This window comes from Cryptomeria japonica, chromosome 6, assembly GCF_030272615.1.
Source record: "Cryptomeria japonica chromosome 6, Sugi_1.0, whole genome shotgun sequence".
Taxonomy (NCBI): Eukaryota; Viridiplantae; Streptophyta; class Pinopsida; order Cupressales; family Cupressaceae; genus Cryptomeria; species Cryptomeria japonica.
In genome coordinates this window covers 391600644-391614450 of record NC_081410.1, presented here as the reverse complement: position 1 = coordinate 391614450, position 13807 = coordinate 391600644, and the positions used below count along the sequence as shown (strand labels likewise).

The window sequence follows — 13807 nt, the reverse complement described above, 5'->3', positions numbered from 1 at the left end:
ATCAAGACACGTCTCCCAATCAAGCTCCTTCAGTGCCGAGATAACATCACCATCATCATCATTATCCTTAGTCAAATTATACACTTTCTTCCCCAAGCTAACCTCCAAAACGACAGTGGGAGATCCCGGTTGATCATCATCTTCATTAGGTGGAGCACATGTAGTTGTGGCATACAAGTCCTGAGCATTCTTTGGTAATATCATTGTGTTAGAACGTTGTTCAAACTCTTTGTTCTGCTCTGGCATATCAATCTCCTTGATTGATGAGACACTGAGGGGAGATAAAGGAATAATAGGCTTTTGCTTCTTCTTCTTCACTTCTTCAATCTTCTTCCCTCTAGCCTTGACTTCTCTTGGTGTATTCTTCCTTCACTTTGGAGCTTCACTCTCCTCATCCGCATGAATCCTTATGTTGTTGATAGTCCTCTGATCATCCTCGGAAAAGGATTCCTCTTGTTTCAACCTATCATATGTGAAGATAACACCCATATCAACTAACCTGTTCATCTGATTGTCCACCTGATAGTTGGACTACTCGCGACTCGGCTCGATTTGCCAAGCCCCTGGGAAAAGAACTCGGAAAAACTCAACAACTTAAAAACACGCTTAAATTTAATAAAAAATGCATTTTTTTTGCAAAAATTAATGAGAAGATGCATCCAATGAGTCAATAAATGATAACACAAAAGAAACAAGCTGATTCTAGATATATTCAAATGCGAAGTGTCTACAAAATCGCATCCTCATGAGGAATGCTGATGGCTGGAAGCCTGGAAGCAAAATAGTAAATTGTTTTTGTAAAACCAAAAGTAAATACATCATTACAAATTACAATTACAACTTCCTCTTCCCAGCTCTAGCAAAAACTAGGGGAGAGGTAAAACTAGAGGTTCTAGTCCTAGAAGTCTGCAGTGGGCGTGACTGTGCCTCCTCGCTCGGTATGGCTGGCTCATCCTCCATCTTGGATGAAGCTATGTCTCCACCTACTTGTGGCACTGGCAATGACTCCTCATCCTCATCCTCTTCCTCAATGTTATCCAGTGTGAAACCAAATCCACCCCCCTCCTCTTCCATAGCCTGCCTCTCCAAATTAGTGATGTCATCCTCAAAAAACAATGGAGGCTGCTCTTGTGATGTCCAATCACTATAAGGATCTATATCATCCAAGTCCAGTGGACCACCTGCTACTTCCTCTACCTTCCTTACGCGCAATCGAAGATTATATTGCACAAAGACAAGGTCATTGAGACTTTTTTGAGCTAACTTGCTCCTCTTCTTCATGTCGATGGCTTCAAACAAGCTCTAATTGCGCTCACAAATGGATGAACTACAAGGTTGACATAAGATTCTGAGGGCATTTTTTTTGAGATTTGGGGTATTTCCACCCCGACTTTGCCACCAAGCATTTGCAAATCAAAATTAGGTTGAGAGTAGCACCGCTCGCCGGGGTTTGAGGGTGAGAAAAAGAGGGGTAGAGAGATAGGTCTAGATCTTGAGGGAGAGAGGAGAGAGTGAGATGGAGTGTGGTAGAGAGGGGGATAGAGGAAGAGTGGTAGGGAGATAAATAGGTCTAAAATTCAAGGCAAATAAAGTGAGTGAGAGAATGTTGATAGGAGCATAATGATTTTTAAAATTTGACTGTCTGAAAAATTAAAAGATCTTCTAAAACCTAGAATTTGCATTATAACTCCTAGAGATCTGAAACCACTCTCAAACATCCTACCAATGTATACATGAAATATAACTTAAAGTATAAGAAAATACTTCAATGTTATATTTCATGTATATATTCAGATGAAGAGAACGAAACTGACCTGAAAAAACAAAAATAGATAATTTTTTGACATGTTTGGGCCGCTTTTTTTAGTCTAGCCGAGTTTTTAATAGAAACCCTTGCCGAGTTTTTGTCGATTACTTGACGAGTTTTTGCTACGAATTAAAGTGGTAAAAACTCGCAGAGCTCAAAAACTCGGCGAGTTTTTGAAACTCGCCGAGTACTCTGCGAGTGTTCCATCTATGGTCCACCCATGCTCTGGAGAAACTCAAGACTTCTCTCATCAATTTATTCAAATCTGTCACTTCTTGTTCCGACCAATTAGGCAATAGGATAGCCTTCATTTCATTCTCATATTGTGGATGAGTACGATCCTTGTCATCCAACACCTGATTAGGAATGAGAAAGAGTTCACACTTCCTCATGAAATCCATAGACATTTTGGACCACATTCTTCTTTTCACTGCCTTTTCGTTCATCAGGTTGGCCCAATAATCTTCAATGTCCACCTTGTGTATGAACTTATATCCTCTGATCCTTCCAACTTTCTTATGCGGATCAAACCTTTCTCTCTTCTTGTATGTCCCAAGGCGATAGAATGCAAGTTCCTCAATCACTGTGTTAGCTGCAACAGCGGAATGGCAAACCCCCAATGTCTTTCCTACGGAAATAGGAAATGTCATCCCCGTTCTATGCTTGTCCTTTTGGATGGAATCGTATTCCAGAAGCTGTCTCACCACCTCCAACAGGATCATTTTGTCTGTAGGATACCTAGGAAGCTTGTAAGGTTTGGATTGAAATCCATGAATCCTAAGGTATGTGAAATTGGGAAACTGGATGTACCACAATCCGTATTGCTCTATCAACTCGGTTGCCTCTTTGGACAACCTCGTGTGGACTCCGCCTTGCACCATCCTTGTAATGTGTATGGTCAATGCATCGTTCACCCTCTTATAATCTTCAATTCTATACATGTTCAACTGTGGATAGCATTTGTAACTCCTGTATTGCCCTTGTCCATTCCCGACTTCACCTTTGCATATCAATCCTTTGTGAGTGACGAATCGTGCAAGTATATACACCAGGTAAGAAGTCATGGCGAATGATTTGGATCTCTCCACATTCCTCAACTGAAAATCCAGATTGTCGCTTACAATCTTTGACCAATTGATCATTGTTCCCTTCGTACAATCCTGGATAAGATAGAACATCCATCCATGATAAATTGCACCTTGTGACATTCCCATCACTCAGTTAAGTAGGAATACCAAGTCGCTATATTCCTCTTTCAAATTTGTGCACATGAGTGTCTTGGGAGCCTTGGAATGATGAGGTCTAGGCTCGATCATCCAAGAATCGATCATCCATTCTTGTTCACTATGGTTTTACATGCATTTGCCTTCAACTTGTATTTTGCTTCATACTCATCCTTTGTCTTGTCTTTCATGTCCGCACTGCGTGGAATTACAAACACCTCAACAATCGCATCCTCAACAAGGAAAGCAATGGTGACCCCTTTGGGAGTCTTGATCATTCGGGAGCAAGGATTGTAACATCTTGCACATTCCAGGACTAGCTCGCTGCACTGAATGGATTGCGGAAATCCAACGGCCTGATAGATACCACTCCTCATGATGTTTGCATAAGTAGGAGAGGGAATCTGGTTTCCAATTCTGAATATCCGTTGCCGCATTTGGTCCATGTTCAGGAAATGCATATTCGTGTCGGTAATCTCCATAGAAACGGGACTTGGACTCGGCAAGGGTGACTCGACTCAGGACTCAGGACTTGAATCGGCCAGGACCCGGCAAAGTGAAAAACCCAAGAAATTTAGCGATTTTTAAGGATTTAAAACTTGTTTCATGCACCCTATATTAAACAAACCTTAAATACACAATAACATCATTAAATAGAAGTTAATTTGATCACATACACAAGTATACATCGATCACATTAGTATAAACACAAATTGTAGCTGAAGGAAATAGCAACCAATAACCATAGAAATATAAATTGTGAAATGTAAAAATATTACAAAACTCATGGAATATGAAATCCATGACATCAAAATTCAAATGTTCCAATTCCACACATATATCAAAAGTAAAACAACTACAAGTCTATGGCTCAGAGGAGCCTGGGTCCTTCCTACAAAGGCATCTAAGGTAGGTCCTGGATGCGTCAGCAGCCATTCTCTCTGCCCGTGACTCCATTCTACCCTCACCAACATCAACTATGTCTGGCTCTAGCTCTGGCTTTGGCTCTGCTCACGCTCTAACCTCCTCCTCTGCCATGGCTACAACCTCAGCCTCTCTATCTACTTGGTCGATCCAATCTAAGTCCTCATCACTAAAGATAGGATCTGTAGCCTCACCGATCCACTCAGATTCTGGATCAACCTCCTCTAGCGTGATCGGGGTGCTGTCATGGTCCTTAACCTGTTTCTGTCTAAGACGAAGGTTGTAATGAACAAAGACCAGATCATTCAACCTCTCCACAGACAATCTATTGCGCCTCTTGGAGTGTATGTGCTCAAACATGCTCCAATTGCGCTCACAACTGGAAGCACTGCATGGCTGGCTCAAAATACGAATGGCTACCTGTTGAAGATTTGGTGTTATAGGACCAAACATCTACCACCACCTATCTGAGATGAGAAAAAGGAAAACAAAATCAGCCTCATTTAATAATTAATAACAAATTGAATAACATATAATTAAAATTATGCTCTTTTTCGCTGACCGAGTCATGGACTCGGGACTCGTTGGGTCCGAGCCGAGTCACCGAGTCACATGACTCGCCATGACTCGGCCAAAAATTGGCGAGTCCGGGTCCAAGCCACCCAAGACTCACCGAGGGTGACTCAGCCCGTGACTCGCCGAGTTTTGGCGAGTCATGGAACTCTGGTAATCTCCTTCCATTTGGATGACATCTTGGATTCTGGATAGAATCCCTCCTAAACTATCCTTTGCTGCTCCTTCCGAACTCCAATTCCGGATTTCGACATTGCACCTGCGCGAAACTACTAGTCCATAACTTCGGAAAAATCCTCCTGATAGCTATTTTCAGAATTAGACAAGTTCTGATTTCTTATAATTTAGACTCTTTTAGGAATGGAAATCAAGAATTTCATCCACATTCTTAACAAATTCTGAAAATAGAACATAAGTATGATAAAGATAGGGTAAAAAACCCTTAAAAATCATCATTTCATTAGCATACTCAGAAAATTCATTGAAGATCTAGGTCATAGGAGTATACCAAATCTGGAAGTGAACTTGGAATGGTGTGAAAAGTTTGATTTTCACTCAAAAAATGTCTGAAGACACCCTTCCAAGTCCTCTAATGGCTGCCAATAAGTCTGAAGACAACCTACAACACTAAAAATCAGTCACTAAAATCATGTTGCAGCCACTTAGAATGCAAATAATTGATGAAAACAATCTGCCCAAGGTCAAAACAATCAATTCCGGGCATGAATGTAGGGCTGGTAAAAGAAAAATAGTCTGAAGACAAGTCTGAAAATCGAAGTTTCAGACTTACCAGCACCTTAAACAGTGATAATAAACCCAAAAAATGACTTTAAAATGGCATAAAAATGTCCTCCAAATGAAATTGCTCAACTTAGGAGGTGGCTGGAAATGAAGTGAAGTCTGCGGATAGCCTGCAACAATGGTGTCTCAGACCTGCAAAAACAATGGCAGACTCTGAAAATGTTCTGAAAACTCCTCCAAACAGTCCTTAATCAAAATTGCCTAAGTGGAAAGTTGCTGGTAGGTGAAAAATGGGCTTGAAAATTGTGTTTCCAGCCAGCAATAGAGGTGGAATAACTCCCAACAATGGCGCCCAGCTTAGTCTGAAAACAATGGCAGCTCTTCTATCATTCAAAACATTCACCAAATCACCCAAACCAAAGGGAAATGACCCCCTAAATTAAAATCGGCCAGCTAGGGATGTGGCACCAAGCTTGGAAGAACCCTCAAATCGCCAACAATGGTGGCCAATCAGTCACCTAAATCACTGTTGTTTCTCCTCCAAATGGGGCGCCGAGGTTGAACTAGACAAATTTGCAACTTCAACACTTCAAGTGGTGTCCAATGGACACTTAGATAAAAATCACCCAGCTGGAATCAATAATTTGTCTTCAATCTGGCACTTAGCAATCATCATCGGCAAATATATTATTATTATATTGTTGGCCAGCTCCCTTTAAACTAGTTTTCACCGCACAAGCAATGTTGGATAAAAATTTGCTTCTTATACTTGCCCGTGGAAAATTGATTTGCTTCTAGAAGGTGTTAATCATTAAATGATCATTGCAAATCATTTATTAATTAATTTTTTATTTTTAAATAATTGTCAACAATGCAAAAACAATTAAATTTGGGGCTGTTTTATTAAAAATTTTCAAAATTTAAATCACTTTAGCCCTCCTGGGGGAAAATCGCCCCATATTGGGATAAAAATCCCAATAAAAAACTTATTTAAATTGCATTCTGGGGGAAAATCGCCCCATATTGGGATAAAAATGCCAATAAAAATTTCATCAAGCTCGCACAAAAAAGTTTCCAAGGGAAAATCGCTATCCATCTGGAATGAAAATTCCAACTTAATTTCGTCAATGAGCTCAAAAAATCACCTTTGGGGAAAATCGACCCCTATCTGGATAACTATCCAGATCAAATTTCATCAAAACAGTCACTTGGGGAAATTCGCCCCACATTAGGAATGGTCATCCGCATTAAAATCCTTAAAATTCGATCATTACTGGCCTTGGTAGAAAATCGATCAGCATCAGGAACATGAATTTTGTCCGCATTGAAGTCATTCGCACCCCCAGTGGAAAAACGTAGCTCATCAGGAGGATTTCCAACCACTTAGTCAAAATTTGCCTTCCTGGTGGAAAATCGCCTTGCATCAGGAATCTGAATTGGTGAAAAAAGAGGTCCATCGGAAATCCATTGGAAATTCTTCTCCCATCAAGATTTTGAGTGGGGGAAAACCATGGGTCATCGGAAATGTGGGGCGAAAAGCACCTCCCATCAGGAATTTTGACATTTTGACCCTTAGAACATAGATTTTCATTAGGAATTTAACAATTTAACCACTCAAAATCATTTGGACACTTAAAATTTTCAATAAAATGCATCAGGACTTAGGCAAATTTACCAAAAGTTGAGTGAAACAAAAGGAAACCTATCAGGATAAAGTGCAAATGTAACAAAATTAACCTCCTAGGAGTGAGAAAATAACCCCTACAAGACTTTAAAACACTTGGGCACTAAAATATCACCGTCGAAGTCATTCAAAAACACGAATACGCTCAAAAAGTCTACACTTAGACAAAATTTAGGATCATCTAATATCTAACATTTACGCACTTGATCCTATAACTTCAAAACCCTAAATGACAATTAGGCATGATCAAAATTTCGAGACTCGAGCACTGGAACTCAAAATTGCCAACTATGCTGCCAAAACCCTAAATTAACAAGATGCGAAAGCAGGAAAGAGGGAATCCTTGTTTGCAATGGGGTGATGTGTGAAAAGGTCACAACTGGTTGCAATCTCCAAGAAGCTCTCCAATCAATATGAGAAAATAGCCAAGCATATCTGAAATGAGGTCCAAACTGCTCTTTTATAACCACTGGAGAAGCTTCTAGACACTTTTTTAGGTTTTCCTCTCTTTTTAATTTAAACTTAAGCTTAGGGAAATAATAAAGTGGCTTTATTAAGAATTCACTTAAATAATTGTTGAAGTCACTTTATGTACTTTATTAGATTAATTATTTCCCCTTTTCTTGACTATAGCCTATAAGAATTAAATAGGCTAATAAGTCCATTTGGAACGACTATGTGGAAGGGGACATTACAGTCCTCCCTTCCCGAAATTGCTTGCCATCAAGTAGTTACAAATTAGGATGCTGTAAAATCTGCTCTCCTTTGCAAGTGGCATCCTCCATGGGCAAGTCTCTCCATCTTATAAGATACTACTTAATTGTTTGCTTCTCAACTTCCTTTGTCTGTCATCAAAATCCCATCAAGTACCAAAATCGATTTGCCTTCCTCATCCAATGGTGGTATTTGTGCTAAAGTAGTAATCTACTACTCTAGTGCCTTCTTGAGGCACAATAGATGAAACACATTGTGGATCTTGCTATTCTCTAGCAGCCTGAGCTCATAAGCCACTTCCCCCACTCTCTTGACTATCTTGTAAGGGCCATAGAATTGGGGTTTCAAATTTTTTGCACCACTTTTCTTTAGTGAAGATTGCGTGTATGGTTGCAATCGCAAGAAGACCAAGTCTCTAACCTCAAAGTTATGGTTAACCCTGTGCCTATTTGTATAAACCTTTTGCTGGTTTTGAGCATTATGTAAATTATTCTTAAGAGACTTGAGGATGTCCCGACTCTCCTGAATTTAATCCTTGGCTTTGGGAGCCTTGTTGTCACCAAAAGAAAATCCAAAAATGAAGGAAATATAGCCATACAAATCTTTGAAAGTAGTCATTCCTATTGACATGTGATATGTGGTGTTATAACAATGCTCTCCTATATGTAGCCACCTAATTCAAGCCTTTGGTTCCCCTACAACATGGTTACACAAACACCTCAAACTATTTATTCACAATCTCTGTATGACCATTTATCTGAGGGTGATAACTAGTGCTATGGATTGACTCTTTACCAGGTAATTTGAATAACTCTTGCCAGAATGCACTAAGAGACCTGCTATCCTTGTTGCTGCCTCTATTCTTTGTCAATCCATGGAGCCTAAACACCTCCCTGAAAAATAAATTTGCAAACTGTGGTGCCTTGTACTGCGATGAAATAGCAAAGAAATTAGCAAAATTGGTTTACTGATCAACTACCACAAAGATGCAATCTCTACCTTGTACCTTAGGTAGACCAGTGATGAAATCCATAGATATACTTTCCCTTCTATTGTAGAATAAAACTTGAGAAAACTCTCAAAACATTACAGAGTAAAATTATTGATGGCATATTCTACACGAGTCCCGGAACCATTAGTATAATAATAATTCAGTTTTGCACGGTTATAGTATGTGACTTTAATTAATTTGTTCCAAGTCACATTAGTTAATTATTAAATATTACTTTAATAATTTTCATATAAATTAATAATATTAAATAATTGATATAACTTGTCTTTATAAACTTAGCTTGTGAGAAGGGACATTACAGACTTTGAGTATTGTTAATGATTTTGTTGTAAGGGCTCTACTTTTGTTATTATTCTACGGTTTGTGGGGATTGTATCGACCATCAATGGCTTCACTTTCTTTTGTTATACAAACATTTTATAGAAGCATTTGTTATAAAAAAGAAAACAAGATCATTGAATTGGAGATTGTGATAAAATGAAATAAATGATTACACCTTTTGGTTATATAGTTTAACTAGGTGATTAGAGCTCAAACTTGAAGAATAGATAAAAGAAATGAATCTTTCACATGCTTATTTTAATTTTTCTTTCAAATTCATTTAATTAATATTATGTGGTTAATAGTCCTCAATGAATTATTTTTTTTACATGTAAAACATTAATTCTCTTATTTTGTGCAAGATCTTCATCATGAGGTGATTGTTTTGTGGTTGAGCTTGTAGGTGTAGATATTCCAATTGATATCTTGATTGATTCGATTGATGCTGTTAGACATAGTGAGGCTACAAGCTATGGAGATATGGGAGATCCATATAATAGCCTACATAGTGAGGCTACAAGCGATGGAGAGATGGGAGATCCATATAATAGCCTTACTCTCAAGAAGAAGGTTTGTCTCTCTCTGTCTCTCTTTGTTGAATGTACCTTTGCCAATATAATTATTTGTTGTGCTTTGGATTTCTTATAGATTCTGTTCTGATATGAACATTAATACTTTTACTCAGCACTTCCCCCTCTTTCCATATACACACTTGCATCCACACACAGATAGATACATAAAATCAAATCTGCTGACATAAGAATATTAGAAGGTAGAAATGTAAAGACCTTATCATTTTTTATTACTTTGAATGGGGTATATCAAGATACATGGTGCCTTATTATTATACTCAAATGAGCTTGACTCATCAACAACGAAATGATTTTGTTCTTGATCAAACTGAGAGAGGCATTATCATCCAGTAAAGCATTTGCCCATGAGAAATGATTGATTTGCTCTTGATTGTATATGATTTCTGAAAAATGTTAATAAAACATTTGCTTGTAGAAATATACCATATCTATTGGGATTTAGTGCTGAATTTTGTCTCATAGCTTGTAAACTCCTTGTTTTCTCATTTGCCTTTCTGAGCAAGACTTATGCTGAATTTTATTTTTAAAAGATTGCTAATAATATATTCCATTATAGAACGTCCATCATGCTCAAGAGCTTGATTCATCAACAATGAAATGATAGAAGGTGCATCAAGCTCAAAGAGCTATTTAATTTTTCTTACTTGGTTCAAGTGATGCGAAACTCTGCCTACGGCAGCATGACATAATATTTATGCCAATGTTTTAAACAGATTGCTGAATTTGTTGTCCTACTTGTGTCATGCGGTTAAGCCATTTAAACTCTCTGCCTGTGCTTTTTTAACATGGTACTTTCTAAAACCTCTGCACAGTGTGTAATGGTGGGCTAAAACAACTAAGAGTTGTGCCTATATTTAGTCACCCAACGATTTCTTTTTAGAGGCATGCCATCATGATAAGTTGGCCAGATTTACTCAAGAAAAAGTGGCACCTAAAATAAGTCAGTCATAAAAACAGTTTTAAAGCATGCAAGGTCTCAAAAAAATTTCTTATATATGGAGGTTCTTTACTGTTGCAATCAAAATAATTCGCCGTTGTTGTTTGCAGAGGTGTGGCCTCTTTTATTGTTGTTGTACAGCTCTTGCAGTTTTGGCACCATAGCAAGTCTATTATCCGTGGCCAATTGTAACAGATTTTCTTTTGTTTCCAAGGTCACTACTTCTAACATACACTCAGATTTAAATAATAGATCACAAAAAAATTATATTTATATAGATCAATCACGGATTTAAACCAAACGATGACATAGCGTATGATTCACAGGAACCTATCTCTTTGATTTATTATCAGAGGATTTCAGGAATACAACTTTTCAGATACAGAACTGATTTACAATGTCTCATCAATTTCCATTCCTCATAATGCTTCTATTGGCAATGGCTGAATAGATATAGAATGATATTTGGCGTTGGGAGTTGCCAACTTATCCTCTCACAATCTTGAGCTGTTGCCCGATATGCAAATATCTCTGCCTTAAGCTGCTCCCGGTAGGTTAATAAGCTCCAGAAATGTATGGAACCTCACTAACCTGTGGCAGAGGAAGTGGAGCCAAAGATGATGTGTTTTTAATGATTGGATGCTTGAGCCGGTAACAAGGACCTGGTCCCAGCCACCGATGTCAGAATAAACTACACACTCTAGGTGATCATCTGCCCCCTGCAAACTGAAAGATATGCTGTCTAACCTGCAAGCTCAAAGATAATCTCGTGCTTGGTGTTTGAACCGACTGTTGCAGAGGAAGGACCGACACGACTTGCCTTAGGGAAGGTTACCAATCACATAGTGAAAAGTCCATATCAAATTCTATTTGTAAACACCTTGTATTATCGTTGGAAATTGTGGTTGCAAAACTTAGGAGGAACCAATGGTGAATTTGGGAGCGTTAGCAATATGCATGCCGTCCTATGTATTGACAACTTGACCCTTTTGCGCTCAGGCACCTTGTGCACTGCTCTGCTCAAAATACCTCACCTTCTTTGTTATAAATGGGAGATGGCCTAAACCAATACTCAATGAAGTGGCCGTCCAATATTGAATTTGTAATTCAATTGTGCAGGCAAGTAACCAACTCACAATCTTAGAGACTAATGATGTGAAAGTAATCTATAATAATATTGAGCCTCAATATCTGCAAACCCCTTATTACTTCAAATTTGTCTCCAGTGGAAACTTTACAAATTTGGCTCAAATGTGAAAAAAATAATTGCTGGGATAATTGAAACATTTTATTCATGAATATACAAAATATATATAGAGGTTTACGTGAAGGTGTTCTAGAAAGAACAAACCGTTTAACTGAAGCTTCAAACTGAAGCTAAAAAGCTAATCACGCTTAAAAAGCTACTACGCCTTCTAATAAAAGAAGCAGCAGTTACACTAAACAAACTAAAAAAGACAACTAAGATGACAGACAAAGATGACCATTATAGAATAAATATAATATTATTTTTATTCCCTCCCTAATGGTCATCCTACTCAATACCCTATAGAAGTCCTTGTAGGTGTTTTACTTTTGATTACAAATGCAAAGAACACTTTGCTGTCACGGAGACCCTCCCAGGATTTGCAGAATGTTAACGACCAAAAGTAGACTCTTCTGGAGTCTTGCCTTTGACCGCCACAGTGGGTGACCGGTTCAAAAGGTAGACTGCAGTGTTAACTGCTTCTGCCCAAAACTGTTTCAGAACATGTCTGTGGTCGAGCATGGATCTAGCCATCTCAGTGATTGTTCTTTTCTGACGTTCAACTACACTGTTCTGTTGTGGTGTGTGGGGTGTGGTTAACTGGCGCTTGATGCCATGAATATCACAGAAGCTAGAGAATTCATTAGAACAAAATTCCCTCCCATTATCTGATCTAAGAGCAAGAATAGATTTCCCAGACTATTTTTCAACTAGAGGTTTAAACTTCTGAAATACAGTAAACGCTTCTGATTTCTTTGCAAGAAAATAGACCCACATTTTTCTACTAAAATCATCAACAAACAACAGAAAATACCTGGACCCAAGAACAGAATTAGCCATAGGGCCGTAGATATCAACATGAACAAGCTGAAGTACTTGAGAAGCCCGCCATGAATCGCCACTTTTGAAGGGTGCACGATGTTGCTTCCCAGCCTGGCATGCATCACAAACTCCAAGTTGCTGAGTCTGAATCTCTGGCAATCTGAGGACAAGCTCTTCCCGAGCAAGCTTAGAGAGATAATGCACATTTAAGTACCCATATCGTTGATGCCAAAGAATACTGACAGAAGACTGCCAAGCAGCCATAGCTAGGTCCTGAGAAACACTAGAATCTGCAAGTCTGAAAAAACCATGATCCTCAAGACCAACTGCAACAACTGATTGAGTCTCCCTATCAGTGATGGTGCACTGATGTGAACTGAAGGTGACATCCAACCGTGGAGAGTGTCGCAGCATCTGACTGACGGAGAGTAGATTTAGTTCCATCCCTGGAACGTGGAAGACATCGAGGAAAATGAGATTCCTCCCAGCAGACTGAATCTGAATGTTGCCTTTGCCAAAAACCGTGTATTCTTCCCCGCCACCAAAAATAACAGAATCTGAACAAGGCTGGTAGTTAGTGAACGAGTCTCGACGGTGGGTGAAATGTCGAGAGGCACCTGAATCAATATACCAGGCAAACGATTTGACATGATTTGCGGGTCTTTTAGCCATGAAGGCATAAAAGGCAGATTCTGTTTGCTCAGTGTGCTCTGCATTGTTCGCTTTGGGCTGCGAACTAGATTGCTTAGCTTGGGCAGCTAAGCACTTCTGACATTCAACCTTCATGTGACCATACTTGTGGCAGTAGTTGCATTGAATGTTGTTTTTCTTGGAGCCTTCTGAGACAGGAGCAGAGGGTTTCTGCTGAGAAGACTGCTGAGAATGAGACTTGCCCTGATCCCTGTGAAAGATTTAGCAGCAAAGGCTTGTTCGGTGGAGTTGGAGCTGGAACTGCTACCGAACTGCTGTGTCCACCAATCTTGCTGAAGTAGAAGTGTGCAGATATCTGTGAACTTCAGATCAACACCAGTAGACATGATGTTGAGAGTTTCGATAAAATGTGCGTAAGACTTGGGTAAACTTTTGAGGGTGATTACCACAATGTCCTCTTCCTCCATCTTGCATCCAATGGCAAGCAACTGATCACGGATTTCCTGAATTCTATTCAGGTGATCCTGGAGCGATTTCCGCTCATCCATGACAAAAGAAA

The 13807-nt window shown here is 39.1% G+C and overlaps 1 protein-coding gene across 13 annotated transcripts in view; it reads left to right on the top strand.

The window, feature by feature from the left end:
* Positions 1-13807, top strand: part of LOC131038301 (DNA (cytosine-5)-methyltransferase DRM2) — a 149780-nt gene that overhangs the window by 111167 nt on the left and 24806 nt on the right. For all 13 annotated transcript variants that reach the window (XM_057970647.2, XM_057970654.1, XM_057970655.1 and 10 more), the window contains one exon: positions 9403-9569. In XM_057970647.2, coding sequence (XP_057826630.1) covers positions 9403-9569 — 167 coding nt within the window. The remainder of the gene's footprint in view (positions 1-9402; positions 9570-13807) is intronic.